This window comes from Stegostoma tigrinum, chromosome 15, assembly GCF_030684315.1.
Source record: "Stegostoma tigrinum isolate sSteTig4 chromosome 15, sSteTig4.hap1, whole genome shotgun sequence".
NCBI lineage: Eukaryota > Metazoa > Chordata > Chondrichthyes > Orectolobiformes > Stegostomatidae > Stegostoma > Stegostoma tigrinum.
In genome coordinates this window covers 4,160,586-4,179,169 of record NC_081368.1, presented here as the reverse complement: position 1 = coordinate 4,179,169, position 18,584 = coordinate 4,160,586, and the positions used below count along the sequence as shown (strand labels likewise).

General features: G+C 39.5%; 1 protein-coding gene across 6 annotated transcripts in view; it reads left to right on the top strand.

Moving 5' to 3' along the window:
* Positions 1-18,584, top strand: part of LOC125458673 (phospholipid-transporting ATPase IG-like) — a 169,189-nt gene that overhangs the window by 85,929 nt on the left and 64,676 nt on the right. For all 6 annotated transcript variants that reach the window (XR_009446702.1, XM_059651325.1, XM_059651322.1 and 3 more), the window contains exons 12-18: positions 2,339-2,536; positions 5,525-5,695; positions 8,641-8,798; positions 10,017-10,088; positions 13,098-13,171; positions 13,390-13,493; positions 14,808-14,989. Coding sequence is in view for 5 of the 6 variants with exons in the window: in XM_059651325.1 (XP_059507308.1) it covers positions 2,339-2,536; positions 5,525-5,695; positions 8,641-8,798; positions 10,017-10,088; positions 13,098-13,171; positions 13,390-13,493; positions 14,808-14,989 (959 nt within the window). In the remaining variant the exon portion in view is untranslated. The remainder of the gene's footprint in view (positions 1-2,338; positions 2,537-5,524; positions 5,696-8,640; positions 8,799-10,016; positions 10,089-13,097; positions 13,172-13,389; positions 13,494-14,807; positions 14,990-18,584) is intronic.

Below are 18,584 nucleotides of genomic sequence, written 5' to 3'. Positions count from 1 at the left end.
CATCCCATTACATAATTATCTCCGATTGATTTGTGATGTAGTAATCAATGACTGCATGCCTGCTACTTCGGCCCCTGCTTGATTTTTGTTTTGCCTGAGTTTGTCATCTTGCTTCCAGATTAATGTGAACTACATGACTGTCCCAGAGTTGCATGTTTTAGTAGAGACAGAACATTTAACTTTCAAGAAAGGTATTTAAATTGGCAAATGTATGGCCTGTGCTTCGAAGCTGCAGGAGAGTACACTGCTGAATGCCTACTTCTCCTGAATGTGGTCACATAGAAATCATGAGTGAACAAGAGCTTTCATTGCTAAATTGTTACTCACTTTTCTTATTTCCCAGTTGCACCCATATAACGGGCAGCACGGTGGCTCAGTGGTTAGCACTGCTGCCTCACAACGCCAGGGACGTGGGTTTGATTCCACCCTTGGGCAACTGCCTCTGTAGAGTTTGCATGTTCTTCCAGTTTCTTCCTACAGCTCAATGATGTGCAAATTAGATTGGGCAATTTAGCAAAGCCAGAATGTTCAGGGATGTACAGGCTAGGTGGGTCAGCCATGGGAAATGCCATGTTACAGGGATTGGATAGGTGGATGGGTCTGGGTGAGGTGTTCTTCAGAGTGTTGGTGTGGATGCTTTGGGCCGAATGGGCTATTTCCACACTGTAGGGATTCTGTGAAATTCTGTGCAATTCTATAAAACTTAACTGGACGATCTCCCAGGAGTATCCTCCCGAAGTATAGCCGCAATATTAACTCTGACAGAAAATGCCACTCCCCTTCCTCTCTTGACCCCCTTGCTGTCCTTCCTGTAACATCTGTATGCATGTTTACTTATACATATTAATTAATTAAAACTTTCTAACTGAATAAAGATTTTACATCATCTTAGGTTTGTTTAATACATCCTCATCAGCTTTGTGACCCTAGTGATCTTTTTACTTATAAATTCTCTGTTGTGTCCTTCTTGTTCACTTCACCTGATGAAGAGACTACTCTCTGAAAGCTCATGCTTTCAGTTAAGCCTGTTGGACTAAAACCTAGTGTCATGTGATTTCTGACCTTCTCTACCAGTCCAACACCAGCACCATTTATACCCCGAGACATTAAGCCCCAGTTCTGTTCATCCGGAGCCACCGTTCTGTAATAGCTACATCCCAGTCCTATGTTTCCCAACCATGCCCTAAATTCATCTGCCTTTTCTGTCAGACCTCCTGCATGGAAGTAAATGTGATTAATTTATCAGTCTTATCTTGTTCTCTGCCAAACTCTTGTCAGCTCTGACTATTAGAATTGCTCCCCATTTATCTACTGCACCAGCCTCCAACCTCACAAGTAGCACTAGCAAATCTCCCTACCAGGATATTGGTCTCCTTCCAGTTCAGGTGGAACCTATCCCTCTTATACAGGTCATTTTCTGTCCCTGAAGAGATTTCAATGATCAAAAATGTAAATCCTTGCTCCCGCACTAGCTCCTCAGCTCCTTAGAGAGGGCAGTGGTCTAGTGGTATTATTGCTGGACTGTTAATCCAGAGACCCAGATGATATTCTGGGGACCCGGGTTCGAATCCTGCCACAGCAGATGGTGGAATTTGAATTCCATAAATATCTGGAATAGAGAATCTAATGATGACCGTGAATCCATTGTCAATTGTGAGGAAAATTCCATCTGGTTTGCTAATGCCCTTTAGGGAAGGAAACTGCCATCCTTACATGGCCTGACCTACATGTGACTCCAGACCCACAGCAATATGGTTGACTCTTAATTGAATCCTGCGCTGTTAGGGATGGGCAATAAATGCAGCCTAGCCAGCGATGCCTTCATCCTGTGAAAGAATAAAGAAAAAGCCATGCATTCATCTGCTGTATCCACCTATTCCAACTCTTGCTATGCGTGGCACCTGTAGTTGTCCAGATATTATTACCCTCGAGGACCTACTTTTTAACTTGCTGCCTCGTTTCCTACATTCCTCTCTGCAGAACCTCATACCTTTCCCTACCGATGCCATTGGTACCAACATGCACAACAACCTCCTGCTGGTCAATTTTTCCTTTTATTTTCAGAATATTCTGCACCATCTCTGAGGCACCCTTGACTATGGCACCAGGGAGGCAACATACCATCCTCCTGCCTCGCTTAAGGCTGCAAAAACATCTGTCTGTGTCCTAGACTAGAGTCCCCGATAGCAATCGTTCGGTTGAAGCCTAATTGTGTTTTTAGTTTTATTTGGTTCCGATTGAGAGAAATGTAGAACCTTAAAAATGTACATGGAAGCTGGTAACATAAGCAGCTGAGCAATCATCTGGACATTCAGCTAATTGACTGCATTATTTACAGCTTGTGAAGATGTTCATTGACTTCCTCTCCTACATGGTGCTCTTCAACTTCATTATTCCGGTTTCAATGTACGTCACTGTAGAGATGCAGAAATTCTTGGGTTCTTACTTCATTACATGGGATAAGGACATGTATGATGAACATTTGGGTGAAGGCGCACTGGTCAACACATCTGATCTGAATGAGGAGCTGGGACAGGTCTGTAGCAAAGTACATATTTGTTGTGACATACTGGGTGCTTCTTTATAGAATTGTCATTTTGTGTTCCATCCGAGTTTAAAAATTCTCTTGCAAACAACTGTAATTTTAGCAGGGTTAGGTGCAGCTATGGTTTCACAGAATTCAATTTACTCCAGTAACTGTTTTTAAGAGTGATCAATTGTATCTCCCTGTGAGTTTGTCTTGCATGAAGAGTGATTTTCTTCAGTAAATTGAACATTTTAAGAACAGGTGTGTGTGCCATTCACCTGTCAAGCCTGCTATGCTATTTCACATGTTGTGGATGATAAAACACTTCAACTTCTTCTACCCATACCATTCCCGTAACAGTTTACACCACTACTAATACGAAATCTATCTCTACCTTTAAACTTAAACTTAAAAGATTGAGTTTCCAAATCCTTCTGGGGATAACATCCCAAAGATTCACAACCCTTTGAGTAAAAGCACTTTGACTCATCTCCGTTCTACGTGGCTTTCCCCTCATTTTTAAATTGTGGCCATTGGTTCTTTGACTTCCCAAGCAGGGAATAATTCTGAACTAAAAATGGAATATCTGAGAAACTTTTAGCTTCTGCAGAGAGAGAAACGAAGGTAAAGTTTTGAGTCCAGTATGAATCCTCTTCAAACACATTCTACCTGCATCTATCCTAGCGAGGTTTCAATAGGTTGTAGGTTTTGTAAGTTTGAATAAGATTGGCTCTCATACTTGAAAACCCAAGAGAACTCATGCCCAGTTTGTCCTCCCATCCTGGAACAAGCCTGGTGAACCTTTGTTGCATTACCTCTGTGACAATAATATCCTTGCTGAGATAAAGCAAATGATAGACAGTATATAGTAGGAACTGCAGATGTTGGAGAATCTGAGTTAACGAGATGTAGTGCTGGATGAACACAGCAGGCCAAGCAGCATCAGAGGAGCAGGAAAGCTGACTTTTCGGACCTAGACCCTTCTGTTGCTGCTTGGCCTGCTGTGTTCATCCAGCTCTAAACTTTGTTATCTCAAATAGGCAGTATGCCTGGTGTAGTCTTAGAAAATTCCTATACAATTGAAACAAGACTTGACTACTCCTGTCAAGTCCTTGGGCTGCGAAGGTCCCATTCTGGAGTCCATTCATAAGTTGGAGCAAAATATAGGACTTTTGGAAGCAGCTATTCATAAGTACAGGGCTTGTTCATATGCTGGGTCTTTTAAAATAAAAGCCACGTATGGGACCCTCTGTACTCCGATCCTTTTCATAAAGCCAAGCTTGCTGAATCTGCTTTGTGACCAGTCCCTTTATACAAAAACACGTTCCAACCTCTTCCCATTTAAAGTACAATCTGAAGCTCCGAGGAAGGGTCACCAGACCTGAAACATTAATTCTGATTTTTTTTTTTCCTTCGGATGCTGCCAGACCTGCTGAGCTTTTCCAGCAACTTATGTTTTTGTTCCAGCAAATATGTTCCTTCCACCAAAGTGGGTAACCTCTCACTTTTCCACATTATATTCCACTTGCTGTATTCTTATCCACTCACTGAAAATCCTCCAAAATCCTCCTGAAGCCGTTTCACTACCAGTACCTCAATACAAATTCCTTCTTACCTTTATCATCCACAAATTTGGAAGTATTACATGTTCCCACCTCCAAATCATTAATATATTGTGAGTAGCTGGGGCCTAAGCACTAATCTTTGCCACAAAAAACGCAGCCAGCCAATGCACGAATGACCCATTTTATTCCTACTGTTGTCTGCCTGCTAGCCAGTCTAATGCTAATTCATTGATAATAAAATGTGAGGCTGGATGAACACAGCAGGCCAAGCAGCATCTCAGGAGCACAAAAGCTGACGTTTCGGGCCTAGACCCTTCATCAGAGAGGGGGATGGGGGGAGGGAACTGGAATAAATAGGGAGAGAGGGGGAGGCGGACCGAAGATGGAGAGTAAAGAAGCTTCTTTACTCTCCATCTTCGGTCCACCTCCCCCTCTCTCCCTATTTATTCCAGTTCCCTCCCCCCATCCCCCTCTCTGATGAAGGGTCTAGGCCCGAAACGTCAGCTTTTGTGCTCCTGAGATGCTGCTTGGCCTGCTGTGTTCATCCAGCCTCACATTTTATTATCTTGGAATCTCCAGCATCTGCAGTTCCCATTATCTCTAATGCTAATTCATTACCTCTTTATCCAATGTACCTTAGTTTAACTAACCAACCTCCTGTGTGGGGGACTTTTTTGATAAGACTTCTGAAAAATCCAAGTGTATACAGGGAATGCGGGTGCCAGTTACCTGAATGTGTTGAGTGTTGATTGTTGATTGTGGTGAGGACCACTTATAAACACAGTCAGCGAGGGGCTCAATCAAAAGAGTGAGGGGAGGGAAGAGAGAGAGAGAGAGAGACATAACCAGGCAATTCGTTCCCAGACTGAGGCAACCTCAGCCCATCAGTTACTGGTTGCATGAGAATTCCAGAAAAATGGGGATGTTACTGTATGTCCATCAGCTCTCCTTTATCAATTTTGTTAATTTTTTTAAAAAATCCTCCAAGTTTGTTAAACACAATTTCTCACTTGCACACCTATGCTGTGCCCAATTAGGTCATTATCCTCCAAATATCCGTTTATCACATATTATCCCAACAACTGATGTAAAATTAATGGGTCTGGAGTTCCCTGTTTTCTCTGTCACCTTAAACAGTGGGGTGACATTTCTATTTCCAAGAATATTTCTTCCCATTTACTTCTACCATTCGCTAATTCATGCTTTGATTGTTCAGTATTGAAAAACACAATCAAAATTTTATTTGAGAGAGATAATAGGAACTGCAGATGCTGGAAAATCCGAAGTAACAAAGTGTAGAGTTGCACGAACACAGCAGGTCAAGCAGCTGTTTATCGAATTTGCAAATATTGTAGAAAAGGGTCATCCGAAGCATGTTACACTTTTCTGTATTGTGTCTATTGTCTTTTATTTCCCATCTGTCTGCTTGCAGATCCAGTATGTTTTCACAGATAAAACTGGAACCCTGACAGAAAACAACATGGAGTTTATTGAATGTTGCATAGATGGATTCAAGTATAAAAACTTCATTGATTCATGTGTTGTGGATGGAATCTCTTCAAATGATGATTCTTGCAGTAGAATCTGTGGAATGGCTGGAAAGGTAACAGTATTTCATCTGCTATTACCTACTTTTAAATATAATTTTCATCTGTAATCCGTTCCAGGCTACAAATCTCTGAAATGTGTTCCTCCAATTTTGATTTGTTGTGCATCCTCTGTTTTATTTGCGCTACTATTTGTGATAGTACGTTTTTGCTTAGGACTTCAACTTTTCAGTAGACTCTGCCTCATTACTTCACTTTCCTCCAGTTTAAGACATTTCCTACAACCATTGGACAAAATGGTCTTGAACAAAACTTTTTGGTTATCTGGTCTAATGGGCAGGTTAAAGGAACCTAATGGAGTTGGCATCATAGTGTGTAGCAGCTTCTGAGAGAATTGGGTGGGAGACCACACATCTGAGTCTTGTTTATAGTTGTGATACTACTCTTGGGGGCAATATTTGTAATTTGTCTGTTGGGTGTTTTCTTTAATTGGTGGTAGGTTCATTTGTAAAACAAAAGTTCTTTTGGGTTATTTCTATTGGGCAATGTGTTTGTTTATATGTAGAGTAAGACCTGGGGTTCTTCCTAGTTGAGGGTTAGCTTCTGCACAGAAAAGATCCAGAAGGGAGATGTGGAAATTGATGTTTGAACTAAACTATAAATATACTTTAAAGCCCTTTTTAAATCTCAAAGTCTTTTTTTGCTTAATTAAGTATATGGATAGGGGCCTGATAAACAGCTTGAGCTTTCAAAATGAAATTAAATGAAAGGTAGGAAATGAGCTAGGAACAGGAAGTGCACAGACTGCAAAACAAAAAATCAGTGCTGAGAGTTCCGCTCCACTTTCAAACCACTGAGGAAATATTGGGTGATCCCAAGTTCACTGGTGTCAATTCCATTCAGAAATAATTGTTTTACATGAGGCTATCAGGTAGCTTATCAATAGACTGCAAAAGGCTACAGTCCTGGGGATGACCATGAGATATCATGCAGCCATGGTAAGTAATCTACATATCTTTATTACATACCACTTCAACTTCCCTGGCAAGAGGGAAAGAAATGAAATGTAGGTTGGCAGCCAAATTTGTGTGGCTCTTTGTTAAAGTTGGGCCTTGTCAACTGTTGTTCACAACTAAATAACCACCCTGGTTACCTTTTTAAATCCATCATTTGTGTACAATTAATTCTGTGCTTCAGAGGTTTTCAGAGGGATATAATGTTGACATGTCCAGTGGAACTGGGTTTGTGGTGAGAAATGGGAATAATCAAGTCAGAGAGATCAAGAAGCACACCATTTCAATCCCAGGTGTTTTTTATATTAACTGATCTCAGCTGTGACAAATGACAGTTGCCTTTGTCACCCCTGACAAGAAAAAGATGATGCCTTGAGTTATTTGTCTAGTCTGCACATGTAGAAAAGAAGAGAAATATAATTGTCCAATAAAGCATTTGATGTTTCAAGTAAAATGCAGCTTTCTTAATTGGTTCGATATTGACAAAAACATTGGCTCATGCAAAAAATGCAGTAAGGAAGAAATGTTTGTAAAACAGCCGCATTTTTTTTGTGAATGATAAAATGCTGATTTGTGAACGATAAAATGCTTCTTTGTGAACAAGTGATTCCCTGTTCAGCTGTGGGTTTTTTTATTGGCGAGTTAATTCAGGTGCCAGCTAGATAATTGTATTGTTCATGATTGTGCAAGATACTTAGCTCTGCTTGGAGCAAAATTAGTCTGAAAACATGGGAGTTACAGGAAAGAAACAGCATAACAATGTGTGAGAGCTAACTTTGTTATTATTTCAGTTTCAAAGTGTTGGAAGTACTCAACTGGTTAGACGACTTGTAAAAAGTTGCTGTTTCAGAAAGATAAACTTGAATCAGAAATGGAAGATGTTTGAGGTGAAGAATTTCTAAACCAAGAGGAAAAACAGGAAATACAAGCTAGGAAAAAAGAAATTGGAACAGTCTATGATGGGGCAGAATAATTAAATTTCACCAGTAATGTGGTACAAGGCAAAAAGATTATGATTTGGAAATGAGTACGGAAACAAAAGATAAAACCATCGAATGATACAGTACAGAAAGAGGCCACTTGAGTCAATGTGCCCGTGCTGGCTTTTTGAAAGTTGTCGAATTAGTTTTTCTCTCATAGTCCTGTAAATTTTAGGTGAATGCTTTGAGTAATTTTATTTGAAGCAATTTGTTCAAGGACATTGGGCCTCTGATCTTCGGGTAAAGGACGTCGGGATACACAATAATGCAGAATCATTGAGCAGAGGCTGATAGCCAAGGTCGGTACCCGTGAGGGCGGCCTCAACCGGGTTTTTTGGTTCATATTACGCTACAGGTGACCTCACCACATGATACATGTGCACACACACTCTTTGTTTTAGACCTCTCTCGCGCATTTGCACATGCCCGCGCGTGCATACGTGGGAATCTATGGAATGAATTTGTTTTTGCAGATACATTCTATTTTGTTCAAAAAGCACACAATTTATAGACAGTCAGTGTGGCATTTTATAAATTCTTACTTTAAAAATAAAACCAGTCTGACTCCAAAACAAAACACACATGCTAAACAATATGAGAAGGACACATGCATTACCTGACCTAAAATGTTACCCCCAATTGACACTAATAAAACCTTTAGTTTTGTCAGGGCAGTGAATTGAAAGGATTTTGGGGATTAACCTATACATATTAATCAGTTCAAATCTTCTAACCTATTAAAGTTTTAAAAGCATCTTTGGTTTGTTTAATTTATTCTCATCAGTGGTGTGATCCTTTGATCTTTTACCTACAGATTCTCTGTTTGATACCACCTTTCTCATAAACAACTGAAGAAAGAGTGAGGCTCCAAATCATGAAGTAATTTATGTAGTAGCAATTCATTGAGCCATTTAAAATTACGTAAAAACTACCCTTTTTTTCTTTTAACTTGGGCTTGCATGTTCTTTTTAAATTTCATTTTGGCTGCATTTCTTACTGTGCTTTCAGGAAAAAGAGGAGCTGTTTCTTCGTGCTCTGTGCCTATGCCACACAGTTCAAGTAAAAGAAGAAGACAAAGTAGATGGTCCATTAAAGCAGCAAGGGGGCCTGTATACGTATATCTCATCATCTCCAGACGAAGTTGCTTTGGTACAAGGTGCTAAAAAGTAAGAGTCAAACTATTTTCAAAAGGGTGTGGTGTCTGTTGTTTTATTTAGAGTATGGATATCTCAATTAAAGAAATAATGGTAAGAATACAAAGAAAAGCAAGCACTCACCCTGGTGTTTGTTCCTAAGGAAGAACAAACTGAAGTTTAGCGTGTTAGATTTGCAAGTCTGTTCAACCTTTATTCCTTCTCATTTTCTTGTAATCACCACCATTGGAACATTGTCCCGATTGCATGAGGATACACACAGTCATCTTTTTATCACTGCTCCTTTCTGCTGTGTTAGTTGCATTTTCAAAATACCTTTTTGTGTAGTAACAAAAACACGTAGAAAATCAACTTGCATTACTTTAGTGACTTTAATCAAGTACTTGGGTCTTAGCATTTGGTACGTAACTAAAAGCTTAGTTCTTGTATTTTGACATCAGGACCTTAGTTCTTTGTTACCCCGCATGTTTTGTGCACCAGATTTCTGCATTTGCTGCTACTTTTTCTGCAGAAGACATAATTGCTCAACAAGTGCACTGGCAATCTGATCAAGTGAGATTTTTTTGTTGGTTAAAAATGATTAAAGTGGACAACTTTTAAATAAGTATCAGAGATAATGGGAACTGCAGATGCTGGAGAAATCGGGGTCTAGGCCCGAAACGTCAGCTTTTGTGCTCCTGAGATGCTGCTTGGCCTGCTGTGTTCATCCAGCCTCACATTTTATTAACTTTTAAATAAGTTTGGTTTGCAGTTCAAGTAAGTGCTTGGTGTAATAATTGTTACATTTTGGGATTAATTACCTCTGACTGCTTGGCTAGCTTGTGATGTTGAGTGACACCAACAGCATGAGTTCAATTCCTACACTTGCTGAGGTTACTATGATGGATTCTCTTTCTCAACCTGTCTCATGCCTGAGGTGTGGTGAACCTCAGATTAAACCACCACCAGCCTCTGAGAATAGCCCTGTAGTTCAGTAGGACCTTGGGGACTTTACTGTCACTTTAATTATTATATTGATGTAGTCATGTAGTTAATTGACTATATGTGTTGCTGTCAATGGTTACAGAAACAGTGGTAGGATCTGAATTTGTTTTTTGGTGCCTAACCAGCCAACCTTTTTTGATATTTCAGTTTTTTTTTTAATTTTGCTCTCTATTCTGTGCACTAAACTAGAAAGCATTATGGGGATAAGTGGTAAATCCAAATCTAAACATTTATTTTTCCTCTCAGATTGGGCTTCACCTTTCAAGGAATGGAAAACAACTGGATGAAAATACAAAATAGAGAAACAAAAATTGAGATGTAAGACCTGCAGCTTTTGTTTTTTATCTTGTTTTATTTTCTACTCTATTGATGACACAGTGCCTTACTATTCTGTCACTTCTATATTCTTGTGATCGCATTTGAGCACTAATGAATAATAACTTGTATTAGAGTATAGTGTCTTTTAAAATCTTCTCAAACAATGCTTCCAGCTCTTTTAAAGCTGAGGAGATTCACTCTTATTCAAGGTTATACACTTTCTTTGTTCACTCATTTGAAGTTTCCAAAGTTGAGGTTTTAATAAAAGGTTTGTTCTCAACAGCCTAAGTAGAACATAGAATAGTACAGGCCCTTTGGCCCACGATGTTGTGCCATCTTGGTAAGTAAGCAAAATTTTGGCAAATGGAAAATGCAAAGTTGTTCATTTTGAAGGGAGAACAAAAGAGCAAAATATTATTTAAATGGAGAAAATCTGCAGAAAGCTGTAACACAAAGGGATTTGAGGGGACTTGTGCACAAAACATAGAAAGCTAGCACATAAATACAGCAGGTAATCAAGGCTAAAGGAATGTTGGTCCTTATTACTACTACTGTACAAGGTCTTGATGAGACCATGTATGAAATTACTGTGAGCAGTTTTTTGTTCCCTTACTTAAGTAAAGGCCCATTTTTTTTCTTCCAATTTGTTCTCAAATTCATTCCAATGAATGGCATAGAATATTCGAAAGGCATTGTTTTACCTCTAAATTTTGGTTTGAATCTACCAAAAAATCTTTGGACTAAATTATATGGAATTGCAATAGGTTCATCTTATTTCCTAAGTTGATGTGAGTCTGTGGAGTAGAGCTCTGCTTATATATTTAATGTTTGGCTGGCTTGTAGCATATAAGTTTGGAAGTTGAAATATCACAGATTCAGAACAATGTTAAATACATAAGGAGATTTATTTTGTCTCATGCTGTTTGGAGTACATGGCACATCAGACGTAAAAACTAAAACCAAAGGTCCCAGTAGGTTTTTTTTTAAACTTGTTGAGCAATAAGTTTCCCTCCTTTCTATTTCTCTCACAACAAAAATCATTGTTCCATTGCTAGTTGTGATTCATAAGTGTGTAAAGGCGATCAGCTGAAAGGTGGGTTGTTCTTGAAAGCTGTACTTTTGGAGAGTTCTCAGATCTGCAGTTCTCTGTGATTGCCAAAATACCAAAGTGAAAACTGGAAAGTACCACAGCATTTTATGGTTTCTATTCAGTTAGCATCAGTGTTTAGAAAAGGACATGTCTTGTGCAGTGTTTAGAGATAAAAATCAACAGATTTTTGGACGTTGAAGATGGCATGAAATCAAAAACAATGACCTCCTTTAATGGTGGTACAAGCTTAAAGGAACAAATTCCCTGCTCCTTCTGATTATATTGTTCTGAAAAGCTCACCATACATAGAACATAGAACAGTACAGCACAGAACAGGCCCTTCAGCCCACAATGTTGTGCCGACCATTGATCCTCATGTATGCACCCTCAAATTTCTGTGACCATATGCATGTCCAGCAGTCTCTTAAATGACCCCAATGACCTTGCTTCCACAACTGCTGCTGGCAACGCATTCCATGCTCTCACAACTCTCTGCGTAAAGAACCTGCCTCTGACATCCCCTCTATACTTTCCACCAACCAGCTTAAAACTATGACCCCTCGTGCTAGCTATTTCTGCCCTGGGAAATAGTCTCTGGCTATCAACTCTATCTATGCCTCTCATTATCTTGTATACCTCAATTAGGTCCCCTCTCCTCCTCCTTTTCTCCAATGAAAAGAGACCGAGTTCAGTCAACCTCTCTTCATAAGATAAGCCCTCCAGTCCAGGCAGCATCCTGGTAAACCTCCTCTGAACCCTCTCCAAAGCATCCACATCTTTCCTATAATAGGGCGCCCAGAACTGGACGCAGTATTCCAAGTGCGGTCTAACCAAAGTTTTATAGAGCTGCAACAAGATCTCACGACTCTTAAACTCAATCCCCCTGTTAATGAAAGCCAAAACACCATATGCTTTCTTAACAACCCTGTCCACTTGGGTGGCCATTTTAAGGGATCTATGTATCTGCACACCAAGATCCCTCTGTTCCTCCACGCTGCCAAGAATCCTATCCTTAATCCTGTACTCAGCTTTCAAATTCGACCTTCCAAAATGCATCACCTCGCATTTATCCAGGTTGAACTCCATCTGCCACCTCTCAGCCCATCTCTGCATCCTGTCAATGTCCCGCTGCAGCCTACAACAGCCCTCTACACTGTCAACGACACCTCCGACCTTTGTGTCGTCTGCAAACTTGCTGACCCATCCTTCAATTCCCTCGTCCAAGTCATTAATACTCTCTCCTAGAACTGAGCACTCCTCAATTTTATATCTTGGCTCCACTGTTTTTATTTTGTTCCTTTGTTTTATGGTATGACAATAATTTTGCAGTGGCAGAAGATGTGGTTAGTGTGCTAAACAGATGTGTTGCATCAATCATCATGATACAAGATTTAGCCAAGGTCATAATAAAGGAACCGGTGATGTAGTTATTGGATAGAATGAAAATAGAGGTTGGCAATATTGTAATTCAAGAAACCATCTGCTCCAGAGAGAATGCAAGCTGGATTTCTGAGGGAATTAAGAATTGAAAGTTATCAACACCAAATACAGAGATGATATCTGTGACCGGGAGGATTGCATTAGACCTCAGGTCTTTAAAAATAATGTTGAATGATTGTTCCAGCAACAATGTGGATACAATTCCAGGGCATGGGACTAATTGGATAGATTTTTCAAAGAATTGGCAGTGAACGTCCACCCTCCTGTTATTGCCATATCATTCTAGGATTCTGTTCAGGGGGATGTGAACAAAGTAATAATGAATTTAACCTGTGAATTGATTTTTTTATTAAATGGCCTTGATTGTCTATTTTTTTTGTGGACTGACTTTGGTTTAATTCAGTGAATTTGCATATCAGTCTTTGTTGCCTAATTATTTTTTAAGTAAACGAATAGAATGTGTTCTATTTTGGTTCCAGGTATGAACTTCTGCAGGTTCTTAGCTTTGACCCTGTTCGTCGATGTATGAGTGTAATTGTGAAAGAGGATTCAGGTAGTGTGTCCTTTTTGTTAAGGAAAATAGTTTGTTTAAAAAAAGAAAATGGATTTACATGTACTCCAAGAAAGCATGATATAAATTGCAAATTAAAAGAATACTTAGGTATGATGTAACTTCATTAAATAACAGTCAACATGTATTAAAATCTGTTATATAAAATCCTAACTTTTACTTATTTTTGTGACATATAATTTTGTCTTCTAACATAACAGGGAGAATCTTCCTTTTCTGTAAAGGAGCAGACTCTTCAATTTTTCCAAAAGTGAACACTGGAAAACAGGAAGAAATAAGACTGCATGTGGAGTGCAGTGCTGTGGTAAGGGCAGATGTGTTTATGGAGTCCATTTGAACGTTAGCCTGTGAGGTAGCTTTGCAAATAATGCTTATTTTTGTACGTATATGGACTTACTTCAATTTCACGTTTTGTGCTGTGGGTGGTCGAGGAATTGGGGGGATGGGACTATTGTGTAACTGCTCTGTCGAGGAGCTTTCGAGGTGCGATTTGTTAATCTCCCTTAATTTTTTTTTATTAAACTTGTTTTCAGTTGTGAATTTAACAAGTGGCTTGAAGGGCAGATAGTGAAACAAAAGCAGAAATTGCTGGAAAAGCTCAGGAGTTCTGGCAGCATCTGTGGAGAGAAAGCAGAGTTAACGTTTCGGATCCAGTTACTCTTCAGAACTGGACCAAAACATTTAATCCGCTTTCTCTCCACATGTACTGCCATACATCCTGAGCTTTTTCCAGCAGTTTTTGTTTGTGTTTTTGATGTCCAATATCCACAGTTCTTTTTGGTGTTTCAGATAGTGAAGTTGTTTTTGTAACAAAACAGGCCAAAGTAAAACCAAAGAAGCACATGGTTGAATCTTCCAAAGCCTATCCAACCTCACACGAACAGTGATGATGCAACTTGATGGAAAAATCACATTGGTTACAGTTGAAAGTTATTCTGAAAATATTGCCGGTGTGTTACCTTTCTTGCATGATTTAAATTATCCTCTTGCCTTCTGCTAAAGGATCCTCTGGCATTTGGAGAAAAACAAATTTGAAAACATGACTACCCTGCTAAGTAAAATTGATGACTGCTTAAAGGGACAACAAAAATAGGGCAATGGGTCATAGCTAGGGAGTGGGACTTTTTTGATAGTTCTTTCAAAAACTGGCACAGACATGATGGACTGAATGGCTGCTTCCTGTGCTGTATTATTCTATGATTTTACCACTGAAAGAAATTTTATGTTCAGAAACTAAATATGAACAACTTTCTAAACTTTTTAAGTTTGCTCTTACAGTATCTCATGCTGATGTTTACTGGCAGTGATGACAAAAAAATTGAATGTATTTTAGGATGGAAAAAGATGTGAACTTGTACTATTTGTTTGACGTCCACTACTGATCTAATTGTTAATAATAATGAAATAGTCTTCCTCAAAAGGTACAGATTTTTGTTAAATAAGAAATAATGTAACTTTTTTTCCCCCTCTGTTTTGCATACTTTAAACTGACCAAAGTCCTTTGATTGAGATATTTTAAATTTTTTGTGAGAGGTAACACAGTTTGGTATTTATGTAAGACTGACAGGGAGAAATAAATCACTCCTGCATGTTTTATGCTGTAATCCCATATGACTAGGATGGTTTGAGGACACTCTGTGTCGCATACAAAGAACTCAGTCAAGGTGAATATGACCAGATCAGCGCACAGCTTCAGGAAGCTAAAATGGCCCTGAAGGATAGAGACAAAAAGTTGGCAGAAGTTTATGAAAAGATTGAAATCGATTTACACTTAATTGGTGCAACAGCTGTTGAAGACAAGTAAGTCTCTATTTGCTTTTAAATTGTGTTACAGTATAATACTCTGCATAAGCAGCCAATCTGTTGTCAGAGGTCTTACTAGATTACATATTTTATCAATGCAACACATCAGCTGAGTGATACAAATTGGTCATCGACTGATGACTTTTGTTTTGCTCTGCATCCAGCTTGACCAGGAGAATTATAACTTGCCTCTTTTTTATCATTTCCCCACTGTCAAGATAAGACACTAAATAACCTGTGGAGCTCACCAGCATCCCTAATGCTCAAGCACCACACATGGATGTTGCTAACATTTGCCGTTGTTCTTGTTTTTGATCAAGGAATTTGGATTGCAGTTTGATAACATTCCTGTTTCTTACAAATTGTGTGCTGTGTAAGTTAACCCATGATTCAAATGTTATTTATTGTAAAGTTAAACTCATAATTTTAAAAAAGAATCTCTCAGTGATGTTTTTAGTTAGAATGTTGGAGATAGACTCGTCTGATCTGACCTATTATAACTCTCAATCGTCAATTTTGAATCTTATACCTTACCTTTTATAATGTGTTTATTGTCCTTCTGAAGCAATTGTGATACTTGCGCTGTTTCACAAAATTATGAAAACCAAATGACCTGATGAAGTCCTGCTTGCAAAGGACATAGGCAGAAGAAATTAGTCCTTTACAAAATTCATAATTATAGCTCTACAGAGGCCAGGTTTCACATATTGCCAAAATGATTAAAACTGTTATTAATACCTTCTGTATATGAAGTGTCCCATGACGGCAGCAACTAACCATCTCCCAGCCAGTGTTGTCATTCATGTGCAAGATGCATCACTGTTTGCTGGAGCAGAAATAAAAACACCTCTGTAATTTGACATCAGAGCAAACAACAGCCTGTAATCAGATTGCAGGTGTTTCGATATATTCTGTTTGACTTGAAGTGTGCACACACATGAAACATCTCATTTCTGTTCAATGCAGAATCAAAAACCATGTAAATGGTTCAACAGCATATGTGCTTTCATCAAAACGTCTTGGATCTCCAGCAGCCAACATTTTAACTTTTTAAGTGAGCAGTCTCCTAGCTGGGAGCAGTATTCATGGAGCACGATACTGATGAGCAGTCAGAATGTACTGTTGGCTTGTTATTATGTGGACAATTAGTAGTGTAAAATCAATATTTCAAAAAAACCTAGAAAATTATTTCTGATACTGTTCAGGAGTGTAGTTTTTGAACCTCTTGCATGAAACAGAGCTGCTTATTTGCCAAGTTTCTACTCTATTTGCAACGTTATTCTATTTTTGCATTAAAGATGACATGTAAAATCAAAGTAACGTAATAGACATCTCCATTCAAAAATTTATTTTGTAAAAGAAACTCAGGCCCGTGCTAGGAACTGGGTATATTAAAATGTTTGTAGTCTTGATACGTGATAGGTTTAGGGTTGTTGAATCAGAAATTGATTTAACATGACTAAACACAAGGGGAAACCCAGAAGTTTCTAAATTCTCTCAGGGTGTCTGATGAAGTATCAAGTGTCAATAGTGACGTCTGTAGAAGGAAATTGGTAATCAACCTTGATGCAGTTATAGGCACAAAGCCAGGTAGCAGGTTACACCATTGCAAATACTCACTCCCAGTTCTCAACACAATTATTGATAACGTTCTATTTACTCATGCCCTTGGTATCTGATTTTTTTTTGTAAATAAACCTATGATTTAGGAAATAAAATTAAATTTGCTGTAGATGCTTAGAAACCCAATCGAAAACCGAAAATACCTGACCTTGACTGTTACCAGAAACATCTCTGGTGCAAGGAAAAGAGTTCTAATGTTTCAAATGGACGACTGCTCATCAGCTAATTCTGACGACTTATCAATGACCTGAAACATTTACCTACATCTTCTTTCCACAGACATTGCCTTGACCACCTGAGTGTTTCCAGCAGGTTCTGTCACATAAATGAATTGTGTCTGTGTGGTCTGGGTGGCAGCGAAAAAGCTGTTTTTAATCGTTTTATTTGAAAACTGGCCAAAGCAAAATTTAAACTCAATAGGCGGATCTTATTGGGGTCTGAACAATTGGGTAGGCTATGGAGAGGTTTGTGGCAGAATTGGATGAGAAGTCCAGTGAGATCTATGTCGAAGTGGGAGCATCTCACTCAGTCTTTTATTCTTTAACTAAGTGCTAAGCCTCACGGGAGGTTGCTGAGTAAGATGAGGGCCCATGGTGTTCGAGGTGAGCTACTGGCTTGGATTGAGGATTGGCTGTCTGACAGAAGGCAGAGAGTTGGGATAAAAGGCTCTTTTTTGGAATGGCAACCAGTGACAAGTGGTGTCCCACAGGGTTCAGTGTTGGGGCCGCAGCTGTTCACTTTATACATTAATGATCTGGATGAAGGGACTGGGGGCATTCTGGCAAAGCTTGCCGATGATACGAAGATAGGTGGACAGGCATGTAGTACTGAGGAGGTGGGGAGGCTGCAGAAAGGTTTAGACAGTTTAGGAGAGTGGCCCAGGAAATGGCTGATGAAATTCAACGTGAGCAAATGCGAGGTTTTGCATTTTGGAAAAAAGAATACAGGCCTGGACTATTTTCTAAACGGTGAGAAAATTCATAAAGCAGAGTGTTGGTCCAGGATTCTCTAAAGGTTAACTTGCAGGTAGAGTCCGTGATTAAGAAAGCAAATGTAATGTTGTTGTTTATCTCCAGAGGGTTGGAATATAAAAGCAGTGATGTGCTTCTGAGGCTTTATAAAGCTCTAGTTAGGCCCCATTTAGAATACTGTGTCCAACTTTGGGCCCCACACCTCAGGAAGGACATACTGGCGCTGGAGTGTGTCCAGCGGAAATTCACACGGATGATCCCTGGAATGGTAGGTTTAACGTATGATGAACGGCTGAGAATCTTGGGATTGTATTCATTAGAGTTTAGAAGGTTGAGGGGAGATCTAATAGAAACTTGCAAGATAATGTATGGCTTAGAAAGGGTGGACGCTGGGAAGTTGTTTCCATTAGGCAGAGAAACTAGGACCTGTGGGCACAGCCTTCAAATTAGAAGGGGTAAATTTAAAATGGAAATGAGACATTTCTTCAGCCAGAGAGTGGTGGGCCTGTGGAATTCATTGAAATGGAGCGCAGTGGAGGCCGGGATGTTAAATGTCTCCAAGGCAGAGATTGATAAATTCTTGATCTCAGCAGGAATCAAGGGCTACGGGTAGAGCGCAGGTACTGCTGGGAGTTTTTTGTAGGCCTCCACAAAGTTCCAGGGATGTGGAGGAGAGGATTGGCAAAACTATTCTGGGCAGGAGTGAAAGGAACAGGGTGGTCATTATGGGAGACTTTAACTTCCCTAACATTGACTGGAAGTGCTATAACTAGTACATCAGATGGATCAGTTTCTGTCCAATGTGCGCAGAAGGGTTTCCTGACTCAGTATGTCAAAGGGCCAACGAGAGGGGAGGCCACACTGGATCTTGTGCTTGGTAATGAACCAGGCCAGGTGTTTGATTTAGTGGTAGGTGAGCACTTTGGAGAGAGTGACCATAATTTGGTTACATTTAGTTTAGCGATGGAAAGGGATAGGAAAATACCACAGGGCAAGAG